Source organism: Cebus imitator, unplaced genomic scaffold, assembly GCF_001604975.1.
Source record: "Cebus imitator isolate Cc_AM_T3 unplaced genomic scaffold, Cebus_imitator-1.0 Scaffold266, whole genome shotgun sequence".
NCBI classification, from domain to species: Eukaryota; Metazoa; Chordata; class Mammalia; order Primates; family Cebidae; genus Cebus; species Cebus imitator.
Genome location: NW_016107581.1, coordinates 1819021 through 1835663, shown reverse-complemented (window position 1 = coordinate 1835663; position 16643 = coordinate 1819021). Strand labels below are relative to the sequence as shown.

At 51.7% G+C, this 16643-nt stretch overlaps 1 protein-coding gene across 1 annotated transcript in view; it reads right to left on the bottom strand.

The window, feature by feature from the left end:
• The window catches only part of GRIN2D (glutamate ionotropic receptor NMDA type subunit 2D), a 56432-nt gene that overhangs the window by 34224 nt on the left and 5565 nt on the right, over positions 1-16643 (bottom strand). The window contains exons 2-6 of the mRNA XM_017500457.2: positions 14578-15197; positions 5946-6060; positions 5483-5694; positions 5036-5204; positions 3833-3986 (exon numbers count right to left, since the gene is read on the bottom strand). Coding sequence (XP_017355946.1) covers positions 3833-3986; positions 5036-5204; positions 5483-5694; positions 5946-6060; positions 14578-15197 — 1270 coding nt within the window. The remainder of the gene's footprint in view (positions 1-3832; positions 3987-5035; positions 5205-5482; positions 5695-5945; positions 6061-14577; positions 15198-16643) is intronic.

The window sequence follows — 16643 nt, the reverse complement described above, 5'->3', positions numbered from 1 at the left end:
AAAAAAAAAAAAAAAAAAAAAAAAAAGAAAGAAAGAAAGAGAAAGAAAATTAAAAAACCCTAAGGTACTACAGCAAGTGAACGAGGTGCGGCCCAGATCTGACCCCATCCTATTCTGGCCCTTTCTCTGGTTCTCCATCTCTGAGAGTCTTACGGCCCACCCAGACCCCTAGGAGGCAGCTATTTTCAAAGAGAGCCATGGCAGGCATTTCTGTGGTTTCAGCCACCAAACAGAAACTGTCTCCTAAATGTTTCCTGAGCCACAGGCCTGAGCCTCTACCTAGCCCAGCCATCCCCCCAGGCCATTCATCATGTCCCATGCTGAGCCCAGACCAGCACCCATGCTCCCCAAATGGGGGCCTCACCATCCACCCAGTCACAGGCTCAAACTCCATTTGCCATCCTCCCTCCCACTCCCTCGCTGGCCACAGCCTGTCAGTCTCCAACCCACGCTCCCGCCCCTGATGCTACTTGGGCCTCTCCTCTCCATTCTCATGGCCAACAGGGTTCAGGCCTCATCTCCTCCCACCAACCATCTCCCCTGCCTCCAGAGCTCCTGTCTGTCTCCTATAGTCCATCCCCCATACAATGCAGAGACGACCTGGCTCCTCCCCTGCTTACAGCTCTCCCCGGGCTCCCTAGCACCTCCAAGACAAAGTCTCTGCCACTCAGCCTTGTCACACTCTCCTCTCTGGCCTGATCACTCTTTGAAGCACCCATGCTTTAACTACCCAGAACTCACAGGCAGCTGGGCTCGGTGGCTCACGCCTGTAATCCCAACACCTCGGAGGCCAAAGCAGGAGGATCACCTGAAGTCAGGAGTTCAAGACCATCCTAGCCAACGTGGTGAAATCCCATCTCTACTAAAATACAAAAAATTAGCTGGGTGTCGTGGCGGGCGCCTGTAGTCCTAGCTACTCTGGAGGCTGAGGCAGGAGAATTGCTTGAACCCAGGAGGTGGAGGTTGCAGCGAGCTGAGATCATGCCACTGCACTACAGCCTGGGTGACAAAGCAAGACTCTGTCTCAAGAAACAAAAAACAAAACAAAAGCCGGCGCAGTGGCGCACGCCTGTACTCCCAGCACAGTGTATTGTTGGGGCTCACAAAATGATATTCCCAAAGCATGATATTTGTCAGGTGGAGTATTTGAACTAAAGGAGATTAAAGGTCTCATAGGCGGTCGGGCGTGGTGGCTCACACCTGTATTCCCAGCACTTTGGGAGGCCAAGGTGGGTAGATCACAAGGTCGGGTGTTGGCCAATATAGTGAAACCCCATCTGTACTAAAAATACAAAAATTAGCCGGGCGTGGTGGCGGGTGCCTGTAATCCCAGCTACTCGGGAGGCTGAGGCAGGAGAATCGCTTGAACCCGGGAGGCAAAGGTTGCAATGAGCTGAGGTCGCAAAACAAAACAAAACAAAACCTCACAGGTGCCTGAACCAGTGACACCCTCTGTTGCTTGTCTCCTAGGTTCCCCTGCTAGAGGTAACACCCTGCCCTGTCCATCAAACAACCTCCCATTCATGTGTCCCCTCCTCACATTTAATGACCGTGTGTGGTCCCTGGGAGCTCACCAACAATCAACCCAAATCACCATTTCCTTGAGATTAGGACCAGGTGATTCAACTTCCCAGGGCCATGTGTGAGCTGCCAGGACTGCCCCTGTCACAGCAAGGTCAGCACCCTGGACAGTCACTGCGGCAGCTTTGGACATGCCTGTCACCGCTGCGGGGCAGCTTGGTGGGGCATAAAGAGGACCTTGTCACTCCCCTGCAGTGTGCTGCCTGCAAGCAGGGACCCCACGTGGTGCTTCTCAGTCTGCCCTGCAGAGACCTCGGTGCAAAGAGGAGGCCACAGGAGACACTGCTGGGCAAAATAAACAGAAAACAAAACACAAAGGAAGGGATGGCTCTTCTTCCAGCCCCTCCCCTCTCCTGGGAGCTCTGCTCAGACTTCAGAGAGCAAGTGGAAACTGACAAGAACAGTTGCCCTTGGCTGTGTGCTTCTCCAGCTCAGAAATGGGTCCTCTGCCCAATTCATCTCAAAGCCACCAGCCATGCTGGTGGGCAGCTCCCTAACCACACCCTGAGTCTGTCTACTGTCACTTCCTAGTGCACACCCCTACTCTGTCTCTGGCATGGACCTTGCAGTAGAATCCCCGCTAGCCACTTACTTCCACAGAGAGGGGTTTTTTCTTTTTTTAATGTATTTATTTATTTATTGGAAACACAGTTTCACTCTTCTGCCCAGGCTGGAGTGCAGTGGTGTGATCTTGACTCACTGCAACCTCCGCCTCCCGGGTTCAAGTGATTCTCATGTCTCAACCTCCTGAGTAGCTGGGATTACAGGTGCACGCCACCATGCCCAGCTAATTTTGTATTTTTAGTAGAGACAGAGTTTCACCATGTTGGCCAGGCTGGTCTTGATATCCTGACCTCAAGTGATCCACCCACCTCGGCCTCCCAAAGTGCTGGGATTACAGGTGTGACCACCACACCTGGCCTCATTTTGTCAGCCAGGCTGGAGTGCAGTGGTGTCATCTCAGCTCACTACAACCTCTGCCTCCTGGGCTCAAGCCATCCTCACACTTCAGCCTCCTGAGTAGCTGGGATTACACAAAGCTAGATACTTTAAAAACCTAAATCTGATTATACATCCCCCACACCATGTTCTGTAGTTAAAACTCTTGTCCGGGTGCAATGGCTCATGCCTGTAATCCCAGCACTTTGGAAGGCCGAGGTAGGCAGATCACCCAAGGTCAGGAGGTCAAGACCAGCCTGGCCACCATGGTGCAACTCCCTCTCTACTAAAAATACAAAAATTGGCCGGGTGTGGTGGCTCATGCTTGTAATCCCAGTTACTTGGGAGGCTGAGACAGGAGAATTGCTTGAACCTGGGAGGCGGAGTTTGCATTGAGCCAAGACTGCGGCATTGCACTCCAGCCTCGGTGACAGAGTGAGACTCCATCTTTAAAAAAAAAACAAAAAAACAGAGTTTATCTTCTGTCTCCTTCACAAGGCTGAGAGATCCTACAGGACAGAGATTTGTGTCTGCCTCATTTACCACTGTGTTCCCAATGTGGAGCCCACTGCCTGGCACATAGTAGGTGCTTAGTAAATACTGATGGGTGGTTGAGCGCCATGGCTCACGCCTGTAATCCCAGCACTTTGGGAGGCCGAGGTGGGCAGATCACAAGGTCAAGAGATCGAGACCATCCTGGCTAACACAGTGAAACCCCATCTCTACTAAAATACAAAAAATTAGCTGGGCGTGGTAGTACATGCCTGTAATCCCAGCTACTCAGGAGGCAGAGGCAGGGGAATCGCTTGAACCCGGGAGGCAGAGGTTGCAGTGAGCTGAACTGTGCCACTGTACTCTAGCTTGGGTGACGAAGTAAGACTCCTTCTCAAAAAAAATTACAAGGTGCTGGTACTGTGCTAATTTGTTCTCTTCATCTCATACCTAGATACAGGGAAACACTTGGGTTTTGTGGGGCCTGAAGCTTGGACAATTTGGAGGGCTCTCGTTGAGAGAATTCAACCTTGTGAACACAAAACCAGGTGCAGGGCTTGGAAGCTGCAGTGCAAGAGAAGGCTCTGGGGCTCAACCTTCTTTAGCATCTTGATAAAATGTCTTCTGGGTAGGGAAATTATTTCTTCCATCTTGCAAATTAGGAAACTGAGGCTCAGAAATGATGTCACTTCACCAAAGTTGCACTGTGAGTTCAGTACTGATGATACCGGGAACGCAGGTTTTCTGACCCCAGGGCCCACACGGTTGGGGGTGGCTGCTTTGCCTAGGTCTCGCTACCTGTCCCAGGGCCCCAGCTTACCGAGGAAAGCGGAGGGGGACACCGTGCCATTGCTGCGCGCCACCATGACGCTGATGCCTGTCTCCACGAAGGGGACGGAGAAGTCCACGATCTCGGAGCGCTCCTCGTTGATGGTGAGGGAGCCGATGGCCATGTCTGCGCGCTGGTAGAACACCTGGGGTGGGGGTGATGAGAAGTGGGCGAGGGAACCCGGCTCAGGCTGGCAGACTGACACGGACAGCGGGCAGAGACGGGCCCCGGGAGCAGACCAGTGACGGGGTCAGGGAAGGGGCCAAGAGGGATTGCGGGGTGGGTGAGGAGGGGGACGCAGAGTGGGGCAGGGGAAGGCGGAGGTGAGAGATGGGGAACAAGATTGGGAATTGGTAGCCTGCATCCTATCCCGCTGCTTCCAGCAAGTCCTCAAGGCCTTGGTCCACACCTTCCCAGCCCCACCCGCTTCCCCTAGGATTCCCACCCTCCTAGCCCCTCCTCCTCTACCCCAAAGTTCCTACTCCCAGCCCCGCCCCCTTCCTCTAGGAGCCTCACCCTCCTAGCCCCGCCTCCACTGCCCCAAAGTCCCTCCTCCAAGCCCCGCCCCCCCGTGGGAGTTCCACCCTCCTAATCCCACTTCCTCCATCCCAAAGTCCCTTCTCCCAGCCCCGCCCCTTTCCTCTAGCAGTCCCATCCTCCTAGCCCCGCTTCCTCTGCCTCAAAGCCCCTCCTCCAAGCCCCGCCCCGATACCACCTGACTCGGCCCCTTGCTCCAAGACCTGTCCTTCACGCGGCCCCGCCCCAGGTGCAGAATCAGGTGTTCCCTCAATTCCGCCAAGCCACCGCCTCAGCGTGCCCGCCTCTCCGCCTTTTTTTTTTTTTTTTTTTGGGGGGGGACGGAGTCTGGCTCTGTGGCCCAGACTGGAGTGCAGTGGAGCGCGATCTCGAGTCACTGCAACCTCCGCCTCCCGGGTTCAAGCGATTCTTCTGCCTCAGCCTCCCGAGTAGCTGGGATTACAGGAGTGCACCACCACGCCCGGCTAATTTTTTGTATTTTAGTAGAGACAGGGTTTCACCGTGTTGCCCAGGCTGGTCTCGCACTCCTGACCTCAGGCAATCCGCCCCCCTCGGCCTCCCAAAGTGCTAGGATTACAGGCGTGAAGCCACCGCGCCTGGCAGTGCTCGCCTCTTGACTCCGCCCCGAAGACTCCCCGCCTCCCGTCCGCCCCTCACCTCCCCGATCATCCCATTCCAGACGCCATCGATCTTCTTTCCGTGCTTGCCGTTGGTGACCAGGTAGAGGTCATAGCTGAAGCCGATGGTCTGCGCCAGCCGCTTCAGAATGTCGATGCAGAAACCCTTGCAGCAGCGCTTTTCCGGGCGGGGGGCATCCGGGGGAGGGCTGCGGGGATTGACCAGGCTTGGGGAGTTTGGGGACACCCTCCTTAGACTCTCTCATAAAGAGAAGATATGGAGGAACGGACAGACAGCAGCTAAAACTATGGTTAGCGCTTTCAGGGGAAACTGAGGCTCAAAGAATTCTGGGGTTTGCCCAAGGTCATCAAGCTGGAGGGCTCGTGGGTCCTGGGTCCCAAGAGAGGAAGGGGCTGGGGGCCAGGACTACTGGGCTTCACTGGAGGAGGGTTTTGGAGCCTGAACTCCTGGATCCCAAGCTGTCACCTGTGGGTCCGGTTGAGCTGGCTCCGGCAGGGGACGGAGTCTCGGATGCAGGTGCCACTGATGGGGTCTGCAGGCTCCACGATGACAAACGGCCTCTCCTCCAGCGTGGCCACCGTGAGGTGCTGCGTGTCGTCCACTGGCTGCAGGAAGCGACCATAGCGGGACCACAGCGGGTACTTGAGGCGGAGCGTCTGCTGCTCCCAGCTGCCCACCTTGGCCAAAGGGAAGGAGAGTCAGGCTTCCTGGGGGACTTCCTGTGGTATACTCCTCCATCTGACCTAGGTGTGTGGGCAGCAGCTTCCTCCAAGACCCAGGAGCCCCTCCCACCTTCAGACCCTAGGACCCCGGAGTCCAGGCTCCCTGTCCCCACCACCTTCTTAGTCCAGGACCTCAGGCCCCACCCCCTGCCAGGATGCAGGAGTCCAGGCCCTCTACAATGCCCGTGGTCTGGGCTTCGACTCACCACCTCCCACGTCCTGTCTCTGGTGAGGGAGATGACCACCAGGGAGGGGTTCACTAGGAAGCCATCCTCATTGAAAGAGTAATCCCGGTTATCCCAGGTGATGTTCATGAAGTACCTGCCCAGGAGGAAGCGCAGGGGACATGCTGGGGCTTGAGCTGGACCTTGGCAGCTGAAGGAGAGAAAGTCCCCTTCCTACCGACCAGCCCCAGCCCCCAGCTGAAATCTCTCCTCCTTTACCTCCAAGGTCTCAAAAATGCAAATATACCCCTTCCCTGCTCAGCACCCTGTCCTTGGCTGCCCAATGACCCCAGGCCCCCGAGATAAGGTCCCAGAGTCTCAGCCTGATGTTGAGACCCTACAGTCCCCTTTTATTCTTTTTTCCTTTTTTTTTTTTTTTTAAAGTAGAGATGGGGTTTGACTGTTTTTTCCATTTTTTGAGATGGAGTCTGGCTCTGTCACCCAGACCAGAGTGCAGTGTTGTGATCCTGGCTCACTGCAATCTCTGCTTCCTAAATGCAAGTGATTCTCCCAGCCTCCTGAGCTGGGATTACAGGCATGCACCACCACACCTGGCTATTATTTTTTTTATTTTTTTTTAAGAGATGGGTTTCTCCATGTTGGTCAGGCTGGTCTCGAGCTCCCAACCTCAGGTGATCTGCCAGCTTTGGCCTCCCAAAGTGCTGGGATTACAGGCGTGAGCCACCTCACCAGGCATTTTTTTTTTTTTTTTCTTTTGAGACAGTCTTGCTCTGTCACTCATGTTGGAGTGCAGTGGGGTGATCTCCACTTACTGAAACCTCAGCCTCCCAGGTTCAAGCAATTCTCCTGCCTCAGCCTCCTGAGTAGTTGGGATTGCAGGTGTGTGCCACCACACCCAGCTAATTTTTGTGTGTTTAGTAGAGATGGGATTTCACCATGTTGGCCAGGCTGGTCTCGAACTCCTGACCTCAAGCGATCCACCCACCTCAGCCTCTCAAGGTGCTGGGATTACAGGTGTGAGCCACCTCGCCAAGCCTTTTTTTTTTTTTTTTTAAGTAGAGATAGGGTCTCACTTTTTTTACCAGGCTGGTCTTGAGCTCCTGAGCTCAAAAGATCCTCCCACCTCAACCTCCCAAATTGCTGGGATTATAGGTGTGGATCACCGTGCTAGACCCCTAGAGTCCATTTTTGTTCTGACTCTGCCTTCCTCTGAAGCCACATCTCTGAGAGTTTCCCACTCTCAAACTCTTTGCACCCAGAATTCTTCGTTTTCCTCTATCAACATTGGAAGCAAGGTTATCTCCCAAACACGTCAAGTGATTTCGTATCTCTGGGCCTTTGCAAATGCTGTTCTCTCTGAACACTGTTATGCCACCCCTTATGCTGACCAAATCTTATTATTACTATTATGATTCTTTTGAGACAGGGTCTCACTCTGTCACCCAGATTGGAGTGCAATGGAGTGATCTTGGCTCACTGCAACCCCCGCCTCACAGGCTCAAGCGATCCTTCCACCTCAGCCTCCTGAGAAGCTGCTGGGACTATAAATGCGCATCACCACACTCAACTAATTTTTGTATTATTCATAGAGAAGAGGTTTCGCCATGTTGCCCAGGCTGGTCTTGAACTCCCGAGCTCAGGTAATCCACCTGCCTTGGCCTCCCAAAGTTCTGGGATTACCAGCGTGAGCCACCGTGTCTGGCATGACCAACTCTGTGTGTCTAAACACTGAGCTCAAAAGTCTCTTCCTCTGGGTTGAAGTGCCCAGGGCAGGAGATGGCAGGGGGTGTCCCTGGACTCCTAGATATCTTCACTATGCAACACCACCCTGTATACTTTCACTGCCTCTCATGTCATCCACCCAGTCACTGGGCTAGACTCTCATCTGCCTTCCTCCCTCCCCCGACCCAGCTCATGGGTCCCCAAGTCTCCTGCTTCCTGCCCTGGGGCTCTCGCTGCCTCATCTTCTTCTGTGGCTCCCCACAGCCCTCCTGGGCCCTCATCCCAGCCTCCTGCCTGGCCTCCAGCCTCCAATCTCTCTTTTGAGGCGGAGCGTCTGCATTCTGTTCCCCACCAGGCCCCAGAGGGGTCTTTCCACATCCAAACCTACTCTACTCATCTCCTGCTCATAATCCACCCCTGGCTCGCCAGTGCTATGGAACAGATGCAAGCCTCTCAACCTGGCATTGAAGGCAAAGGCCTGGGGCCACCCACCTCCCAGCCTTGTCACTCAGACGCCTTTTTTTGTTTGTTTTTGAGATGGAGTCTTGCTCTGTCACCAGGCTGGAGTGCAGTGGTGCGATCTCAGCTCACTGCAACATCTGACAACCAGGTTCAAGCGATTCTCTTGCCTCAGTCTCCCAAGTAGCTGGGACTACATGTCCAGCTAATTTTTGTATTTTTATTTTTATTTTTATTTATTTATTTTTTTTTGAGACGGAGTTTCGCTCTTGTTACCCAGGCTGGAGTGCAATGGCGCGATCTCGGCTCACTGCAACCTCCGCCTCCTGGATTCAGGCAATTCTCCTGCCTCAGCCTCCTAAGTAGCTGGGATTACAGGCACGCGCCACCATGCCCAGCTAATATTTTTAGTAGACACAGGGTTTCACCATGTTGGCTAGGATGGTCTTGATCTCTTGACCTCGTGATCTGCCTGCCTGCCTGCCTCAGCTTCCCAAAGTGCTGGATCACAGGCATGAGCCACTGCACCCAGCCTGTCACTCCAGTTCCTAATCCTGTGGCCCTCATCTGCTCTGAACTATGGTGGTCCCCCCAATCTGCCCAAGGTTTTCTCCCCTCTGGGCTATTGCACATGCTGTTTCCCCTGACTGGAATACTGTTTCTGGTGAACTCCCCACTACTCTTAGAATCAAGTCCAGCCTGGTGCAGTGGCTCACACCTGTAATCCCAGCACTTTGGGAGGCTGAGCAGGGACAGATCACTTGAGGTCAGGAGTTTGAGACCAGCCTGGCCAGCATGGTGAAACCCTGTCTCTACTAAAAATACAAAATTTTGCCAGGCATGGTAGCCAGTGTCTGTAATCCCAGATATTCAGGAGACTTGCTTAAACCTGGGAGGGAGGTTGAGGTTGCAGTGAGCTGAGATCTGGCCACTACACTTTAGCCAGGGTGACAGAGCGAGACTCCATCTAAATAACAAAACAAAACAAACAAAAACAAAAAACCAAAAAGGTCAGGTGCGGTGGCTCATGCCTGTAATCCCTTTGGGAGCACTTTGAGAAGCCAAGGCTGGTGGATCACCTGAGGTCAGGAGTTCGAGACCAGCTTGGCCAACATGGTGAAACCCTGTCTCTACTAAAATACAAAAATTAGCTGGGTGTGGTGGCACACACCTGTAATCCCAGCAACTAGAATGGGCCAAGGCAGGAGAATTGCTTGAACCTGGGAGGCAGAGGTTGCAGTGAGCCGAGATCATGCCACTGCACTTTAGCCAGGGCGGCAGAGCGAGATTCCATCTAAATAACACAAAACAAACAAACAAAAAGATCAGGTGCAGTGGCTCATGCCTGTAATCCCTTTGGGAGCACTTTGGGAGGCAGATGCAGGTGGATCACCTAAGGTCAGGAGTTCGAGACCAGCCCGGCCAACATGGTGAAATCCTGTCTCTACTAAAATACAAAAATTAGCTGGGTGTGGTGGCATATGCCTGTAATCCCAGCTACTAGAAGGGGCTGAGGCAGGGAAATTGCTTGAACTTAGGAGGCAGAGGTTTCAGTGAGCCAAGATCAAGCCATTGCACTCCAGCCTTGGGGACAGAGTAAGACTCTGTCTCATAAATAAATAAATGAAATAAGTCCCAACCCCTGCCCCTGGCCTAAAGGCCCTACATGAGCTGGGCCCTGCAAGTCTCTCTGTCACCTACTCATACCTTCCTTCCACTTGCCCACTATGTTGCAGCCACGCCAGCATTTCAGGCTCCCAAACAGGTAGCTGTGATTTGGATGTCTGTCTCCTAAAACTCATAATTAAAATTTACAGCTAGGTGCAATGGCTCATGTCTATAATCCCAGCACTTTGGGAGGCCGAGGCAGGTGGATCACCTGAGGTGAGGAGTTTGAGACCTGCCTGGCCAACATGGTGAAATCCTATCTCTACAAAAATATAAAAATTAGCCAGGCGCCGTGGCTCATGCCTGTAATCCCAGCACTTTAGGAGGCCAAGGTGGGCAGATTATGAGTTCAGGAGATCAAGACCATCCTGGCCAACATGGCAAAACCCCATCTCTACTAAGAATACAAAAAAATTAGCTGGAGGTGTTGGTGTGTGCCTGTGGTCCCAGCTACTTGGGAGGCTGAGGCAGGCAAATTACTTGAACCCAGGAGGCAGAGATTGTAGTGAGCTGAGATTGTGCCACTGCACTCCAGCCTGGCGACAGAGTGAGACTCCATCTCAAAAAAAAAAAAAATTAGCTGGGCATGGTGGCACACATCTGCAATCCCAGCTACTCAAGAGGCTGAGACAGGAGAATTGCTTGAACCCGGGAGGTGGAGGTTGCAGTGAGCCAAGGTCTTACCACTGCACTCCAGCCTGGGCAACAGAGGGAGACCTTGTCTCAAAAATAAATAAATAAATAGTCGGTGTAATGGTATTGCGAATTGGGAGGTGGAGCCTTTAAGAAGCGTTTAGGTCATGAGGGCGCCAGTGCCTTCATGACTGGACTAATGCTGTTGTTGCAGGAGTGGGTTTGCTTGATCTTCCTCCCACTTTTCTCTTTGCCCTTCTGCCATGTGATTCCTTCCGTCATGTAATGATGCCAAAAGAAGACCCTCACCAGATGGTGACATCTTGGTATTGGACTTCCCAGCCTCCAGAACCACAAGCCAATGAATTTCTGTTCATTGTAAGTTACCCAGCCTATCATATTCTGTCATAGCAACACAAAATAGACTGAGACGAGGCAGTTCCAGCCCCAGGGCATTTGCATCTGCTGTTTCGTCTCCCTTCACTGAGATCTTCCAATGCGTGTCTCCTTCTCTTTATCCATTTCTTTTTCTTTTATTTATTTAGTTTTTTGAGACAGAGTGTCGCTCTGTCACCAGGCTGGAGTGCAGTGGCATGATCACTGCTCACTGCAACCTCCATCTCCCGGGTTCAAGTGATTCTCCTGCTTCAGCCTCCTGAGTAGCTGGGATTACAGGTGCATGTCACCACACCTGGCTAATTTTTGTAGTACTTTTTAGCGGAGATGGGGTTTCGCTGTGTTGGCTGGGCTGGTCTTGAACTCTTGACCTCAGGTGATCCGCCACCTCAGCTCCCAAAGCACTGAGATTACAGGGGTGAGCCACTGCACCTGGCCTACTCATTTTAAAAAATTTAATTAAAAAAATTTTTAGGACAATCTTACTTTGTTGCACAGGCTGGACTGCAGTGAATAGATTACAGATCATTGCAGCCTCGATCTCCCAGGCTCAAGTGATCCTCCCACCTTAGCCTCCCAAATGGCACACACCACCATGCCCAACTACTTTTTAAATTTTTTTGTAGAGATGGAGTTCTCACTATGTTACCCAGGCTGGCCTGGAACTCCTGGCCTCAAGCAAACCTCCTGCCTCAGCCTCCCAAAGTGCTGAGATTACAGCCATGAGCCACAGCCTAGACTATCCATTTTTTTTAACCTCCAAATTTCACCTATTCAGAAAGGCCTTTCCTGACCACCCCACTTAGCATAGCTCCCTACGCATTTCTTATCACATTCCCCGTTTGATTTCCATAACAGAAGTTATTGCCTGCTTGATATTTTCTTTACGTATTTGCTCATTGCTTTTCTCCTTTATTAGATTGTAAGCTCTGTGAGAGCAGGGACCTTATTTAACACTATATATACTCTATGTCTAAAGCAATGCTTGGCACATAGTAGACTTTCTTTTCTTTTTTTCTTTTCGAGATGGAGTTTCGCTCTGTTGCCCAGGCTGGAGTGCAATGGCACGATCTTGGCTCACCGCAAGCTCGACCTGAGTAGCTGGGATTACAGGCATGCGCCACCACGCCCAGTGAATTTTGGATTTTTAGTAGAGACGGGGTTTCTCCATGTTGGTTAGGTTGGTTTCGAATTCCCGACCTCAGGTGATCCACCCACCTCGGCCTCCCAAAGTGCTGGGATTACAGACTTTCAATAAAGGGCGTTTCAATCAATAAATGAATCAATGAGCAGTTCATCCCTCAGGTCACAGCTCAGATATCTCCTCCTAGAAACCTTCCTGACTCCCAGGAGTTCCAGACCATCCTGGGCAACATGGTGAAACCCCGTCTCTACAAAAATACAAAAATTAGCTGGACGTGGTGGTGCGCGCCTGTAATCCCAGCTACTCAAGAGGCTGGGGCAGGAGAATCACCTGAACCCAGGAGGTGGAGGTTGCAGTGAGCCAAGATCATACCACTGCACTCCAGCTTGGGCGACAGAGTGAGACTCCATCTCAAAAAAAAAAAAAAAAAAGAAACCTTTCTGACTCCACACAGGCTGACCTGTGACTTGTGCGCCCTGGTGTGGAAGGCTGATTGAGGCTAATACATTTCCTCTCTTGGGATGAAATTTTGGTATGAGATCTAGAGGGATGGGTTATGGCCAACAAAAGCTGAAATTATGAGGGAGCAGAAGTTCTGGGTAAAGAATTGAACAGCTTCTGGGAAAGGCAAGCCTGAAAAACAAAGAGAAAGGGAGAGAGAGGAAGGAGACAAACAAAGGGAGGGAGGGAGAAGGCAGAGTAAGAAAGACAGAATCAGCTGGTGCAGTCGCTCACGCCTGGAATCCCAGCACTTTGGGAGGCCGAGGTGGGCAGATCATTTGAGTTCAGGAGTTTGAGTCCAGCCTGACCAACATGGTGAAATCCTATCTCTACTAAAAGTAAAAAAAATTAACCTTAGCCAGGAGTGGTGGCGCATGCCTATAATCCCCTCTGCTCAGGAGGCTGAGGCAGGAGAATTGCTTGAACCCGGGAGGCGGAGGTTGCAGTGAGCCAAGATCCCACCATTGCACCCCCGCCTGGGCGACAGAGTGAGACTCCGTCTCAAATGAAACAAAACAAAACAACAACAACAACAACAAAACAGAAGGAGCTGAAAGAGCAGCTGGCCCCAGGCTTAGCCTCAATTTCGGACGTCTGTGTTCCTCTGTTTATTTTTCCAATAAACCTCCATTTTCCTAAGGAAACTCAAATGAGACTCTGCTTCATGCAACCGAAAATGTCCTAGCTTAGCCAGTGCTCCTCCCCATGCCCCCGCCATGCCCATGCGACTTCCATTACTGCAAGAATCACGCTGTGTTGCCATTATCCCTGTCCCCTGTCTGCCACCTTTACAAGACCCTGTGTTCTTTGAAGAATAAGTCCATGGTCTTATTCATCTGTGTTCCCAGCGCCCAGCATGAGCCCTAGTTCCTAGCGGGTGCTCAGTAAGTATTTATGAAGAAGAGATGCTTCTCTCACCCTCTTTGAGGGGATCCTGATTCCCAATCCACCAGTTCTCAATTCTCCTCTCTTAGGTCTTCTTCCCCACCCATCACCTCTTCCCAAATTCGCCTCATTCTCATTCAGGATTAAAGGTCTCTCCTTTCACTGTTCTGTCACCAAACTCATCAATTTTTCCACTCCCAGAGCTTCCTATTGTTGAGATGCCGTTTTCCAACAAACTCTGTTCTCCTCTTCTAAAATAATAGTGCATAAGTTGGGCACACACCTGTCCAGCTAGGACTGACACTTCCCAGCCTTCCTTGCAGTTGGCCCAGGCCATGTGCAAGAGTGATATTCAAACTATCTAGCAATTGGCAATGCGCAGGCACTAGCCAATCAGAATGGACGTCTAGCAAATCAGAATGGACGTCTAGTCAACCAGAAGAGACGTCTAGTTAATCAGAATAGACATTTAGCCGATCCCAATAGACATCTAGCCAATCAGAATGGACACCACTGTCAACAACCAGTAAGCCAGCCCTGACCACGTGACAACCTTCTCAACAATAAGATGTGAGGCACGTCCCTTCTGCCTCACTTACTCAAAAGGAAAGTGCTTGCTGTCCACTTCCTCTCTTCCCCTTCTCATGAGCTACAATTCAGACATGACCACAACCCAATTTCGACCGTGCAGAAAAGACAGAGCAACAAGGTGGGAGGATCTTGGGTCCCTGAATGATCACATGGATCAGCAGTCTCCTGATAACCAGGAATGCTCATCTCTGGATTGTTATGTGAGAGAGAAACAAACTTCAACCTTATTTGGGCCACTGGATTGTTGGGTCTTTTTTGCTACTGAAGCTCAGCTCATAGTCTAGGTATTTCGGTGAATCTAAAAGGCTATCAATTATAAGAGGTACCACAAAGAAAGACAAAAGTGCTGCCAATTAAGCCATGATAAGCCATCAATTATAAGACACATCTCGTTTTCAAAGACCTAAAAATGGGAAAATTATGCATCTTAGAGTCATGAAATACAGTAATACGCTGACTTTATCTCAGATGCTTTTTCCAAATGACTTGATTTAGCCTCGGAAAAGAGATCCAATTACACCTACTTTACATAAAAGAAAACTGAGGCTCGAAGAGCAGATGTGACCCATTTGAGCCATTCATCCAGTGAGTACTCCCGGTAGCTAGGCTCTGGGAGGAGCCCACCCATGCCCCTCCCATTCCAGTCCCACTCACCTATGGAGACTCTCGCCGCGGTGGGTGCGGTTCTGGGCGCGACAGTCGTGGCCGAGCTCAGGAAGGAAACCATAGTCACGCAGCAGGGCCTGGGCGCCTCTGGCCACTACGGCCACGCCAGCTGCCACTCGCCGAGCCAGGTCATCCCGCCAGCCAGCCGAGCGCACTGCAAACAGTCCGGCAGGCAGCGGGGCGCCTCCTGGCAGAAGAGGGGGCTCGCCAGGGGCCCCAGAGCCCCCGCCTCCAGCCAGCTGGGGTCCCACCATGAACCAGACGTAGCCAGACCCAGTGAGGCCAGCCTCCTCAGCTGCCCGGAACACGGGCTCGGCCTCCTCTCGGGCGCAGAAGAGCAGGCGGATCTGCGCGCTGACACTGCGGAGCTGGGCACTGAGCACCGCCTCGCCCGCCCCAGGGTCCAGCGTCAGCGCCCCGCGGTGCTCCCAGCCCACCAGGCTGCCGTCGGTCAGCACCTCGATGTAGGACAGGAAGGCCCGGTGGCCAGGGGCACGCGTGGTCACCGCTACAAAGGACGTCCAGTCGTACTCCTCCAGCACCTCGAAGATGACCTGAAGCTGTTGCTCGGTGGAGGAGCCCAGCTGCAGGAAGGTGGAGCCCTTCTCCTGCCGGCGAGGGAGGAGGATGTCAGGCCTTCCAATGTGGGGACCTCAACTCTCAGCAACAGATAAGGGGACCACAGCTCCCAATAAGGCAGGCTGGCTAGATAGGTCCACTAAACCCATCTTCTTTTCCTGCCGGGGCACAGGGCTAGATCTGGATTAGCTTTAACTATGTGACTGAGTTTTTCTAGACTCATCCATAAAAGCTTACCTTTTTTTTTTTTTTTTTGACAGAATCTTGCTCTGTCACCCAGACTGGAGTGCAGTGGCATGATTTCAGCTACTGCAACCTCCACCTCCTGGGTTCAAGTGATTTTCCTGCCTCAGCCTCCCGAGTAGCCACCACGCCTGGCTAATTTTTATATTTTTAGTAGAGACGGAGTTTCGCCCTGTTGGCCAGGCTGGTCTCGAACTCCTGACCTCAGATGATGCACCCACCTTGGCCTACCAAAGTGCTGGGATTATAGGCGTGAATGCCTGTAATCCGCACCCAGCCTGGATTTTATATGAATCAGAAACAACCTCCTGTTGGGTGATCTACTGACATTTGGGGGTTCATCTGTTCCAGCAGCTAACATCACTGTCAATACAACCAGCATCCAGTAAAGGAACTACAGCCCCCAGCAGCCACTGAGAGGGACCGGATCCCTGCAGGCAGTGAGGAGACTACATCTCCCAGCATGCAATATGAGTGCTGCCAGTATTTCCCAACTGGAAGAAGCTTTGGCGAGTGTACATTCCCTTCTTTGGTTTTTCTCCTACCTTCCTTCCTGTCACCTCTTCCTCTGCCTACTTTGCTGGCCCCTCTTCCTCAGCCAGAATTCTAAATGTGGGAGTACCTTACTGTTCTCTTTTCTTCTCTGTCCTCGCTCCCTGGTGATTTCAACCAGGCCCATGAGTTTTAATACTGTCTCCCATGTTATCCAATATGGTGACTGCTAGCCACTCATAGCTATTCAAGTTTAAAATAATTAAAATTAAATAAAATTGGCAGGGCGTGTGGGCACACGCCTGTAATCCCCGCACTTTGGGAGACCTTGGCGGGCAGATCACGAGGTCAAGAGATCATGACCATCCTGGCCAACGTGATGAAACCCCATCTCTACTAAAATTACAAAAATTAGCTGGGCATTTGGCACGTGCCTGTAGTCCCAGCTACCTGGGAGGCTGAGGCAGGAGAATCGCTTGAACCTGGGAGGCAGAGGCCACAGTGAGCTGAGATTGCCCCACTGCACTCCAGCCTGGGCGACAGAGCAAGACTCTGTCTCAAAAATAAATACATAAATAAATAAATAAAATTTATCCTGAATCAAGGACCAGAGGAAAAAAATATTAAATAGAATTTTATTTTATTTTATTATTTTTTATTTATTTATTTATTTTTTTTTTTTTGGGACGGAGTTTCGCTCTTGTTACCCAGGCTGGAGTGCAATGGCGCGATCTCGGCTC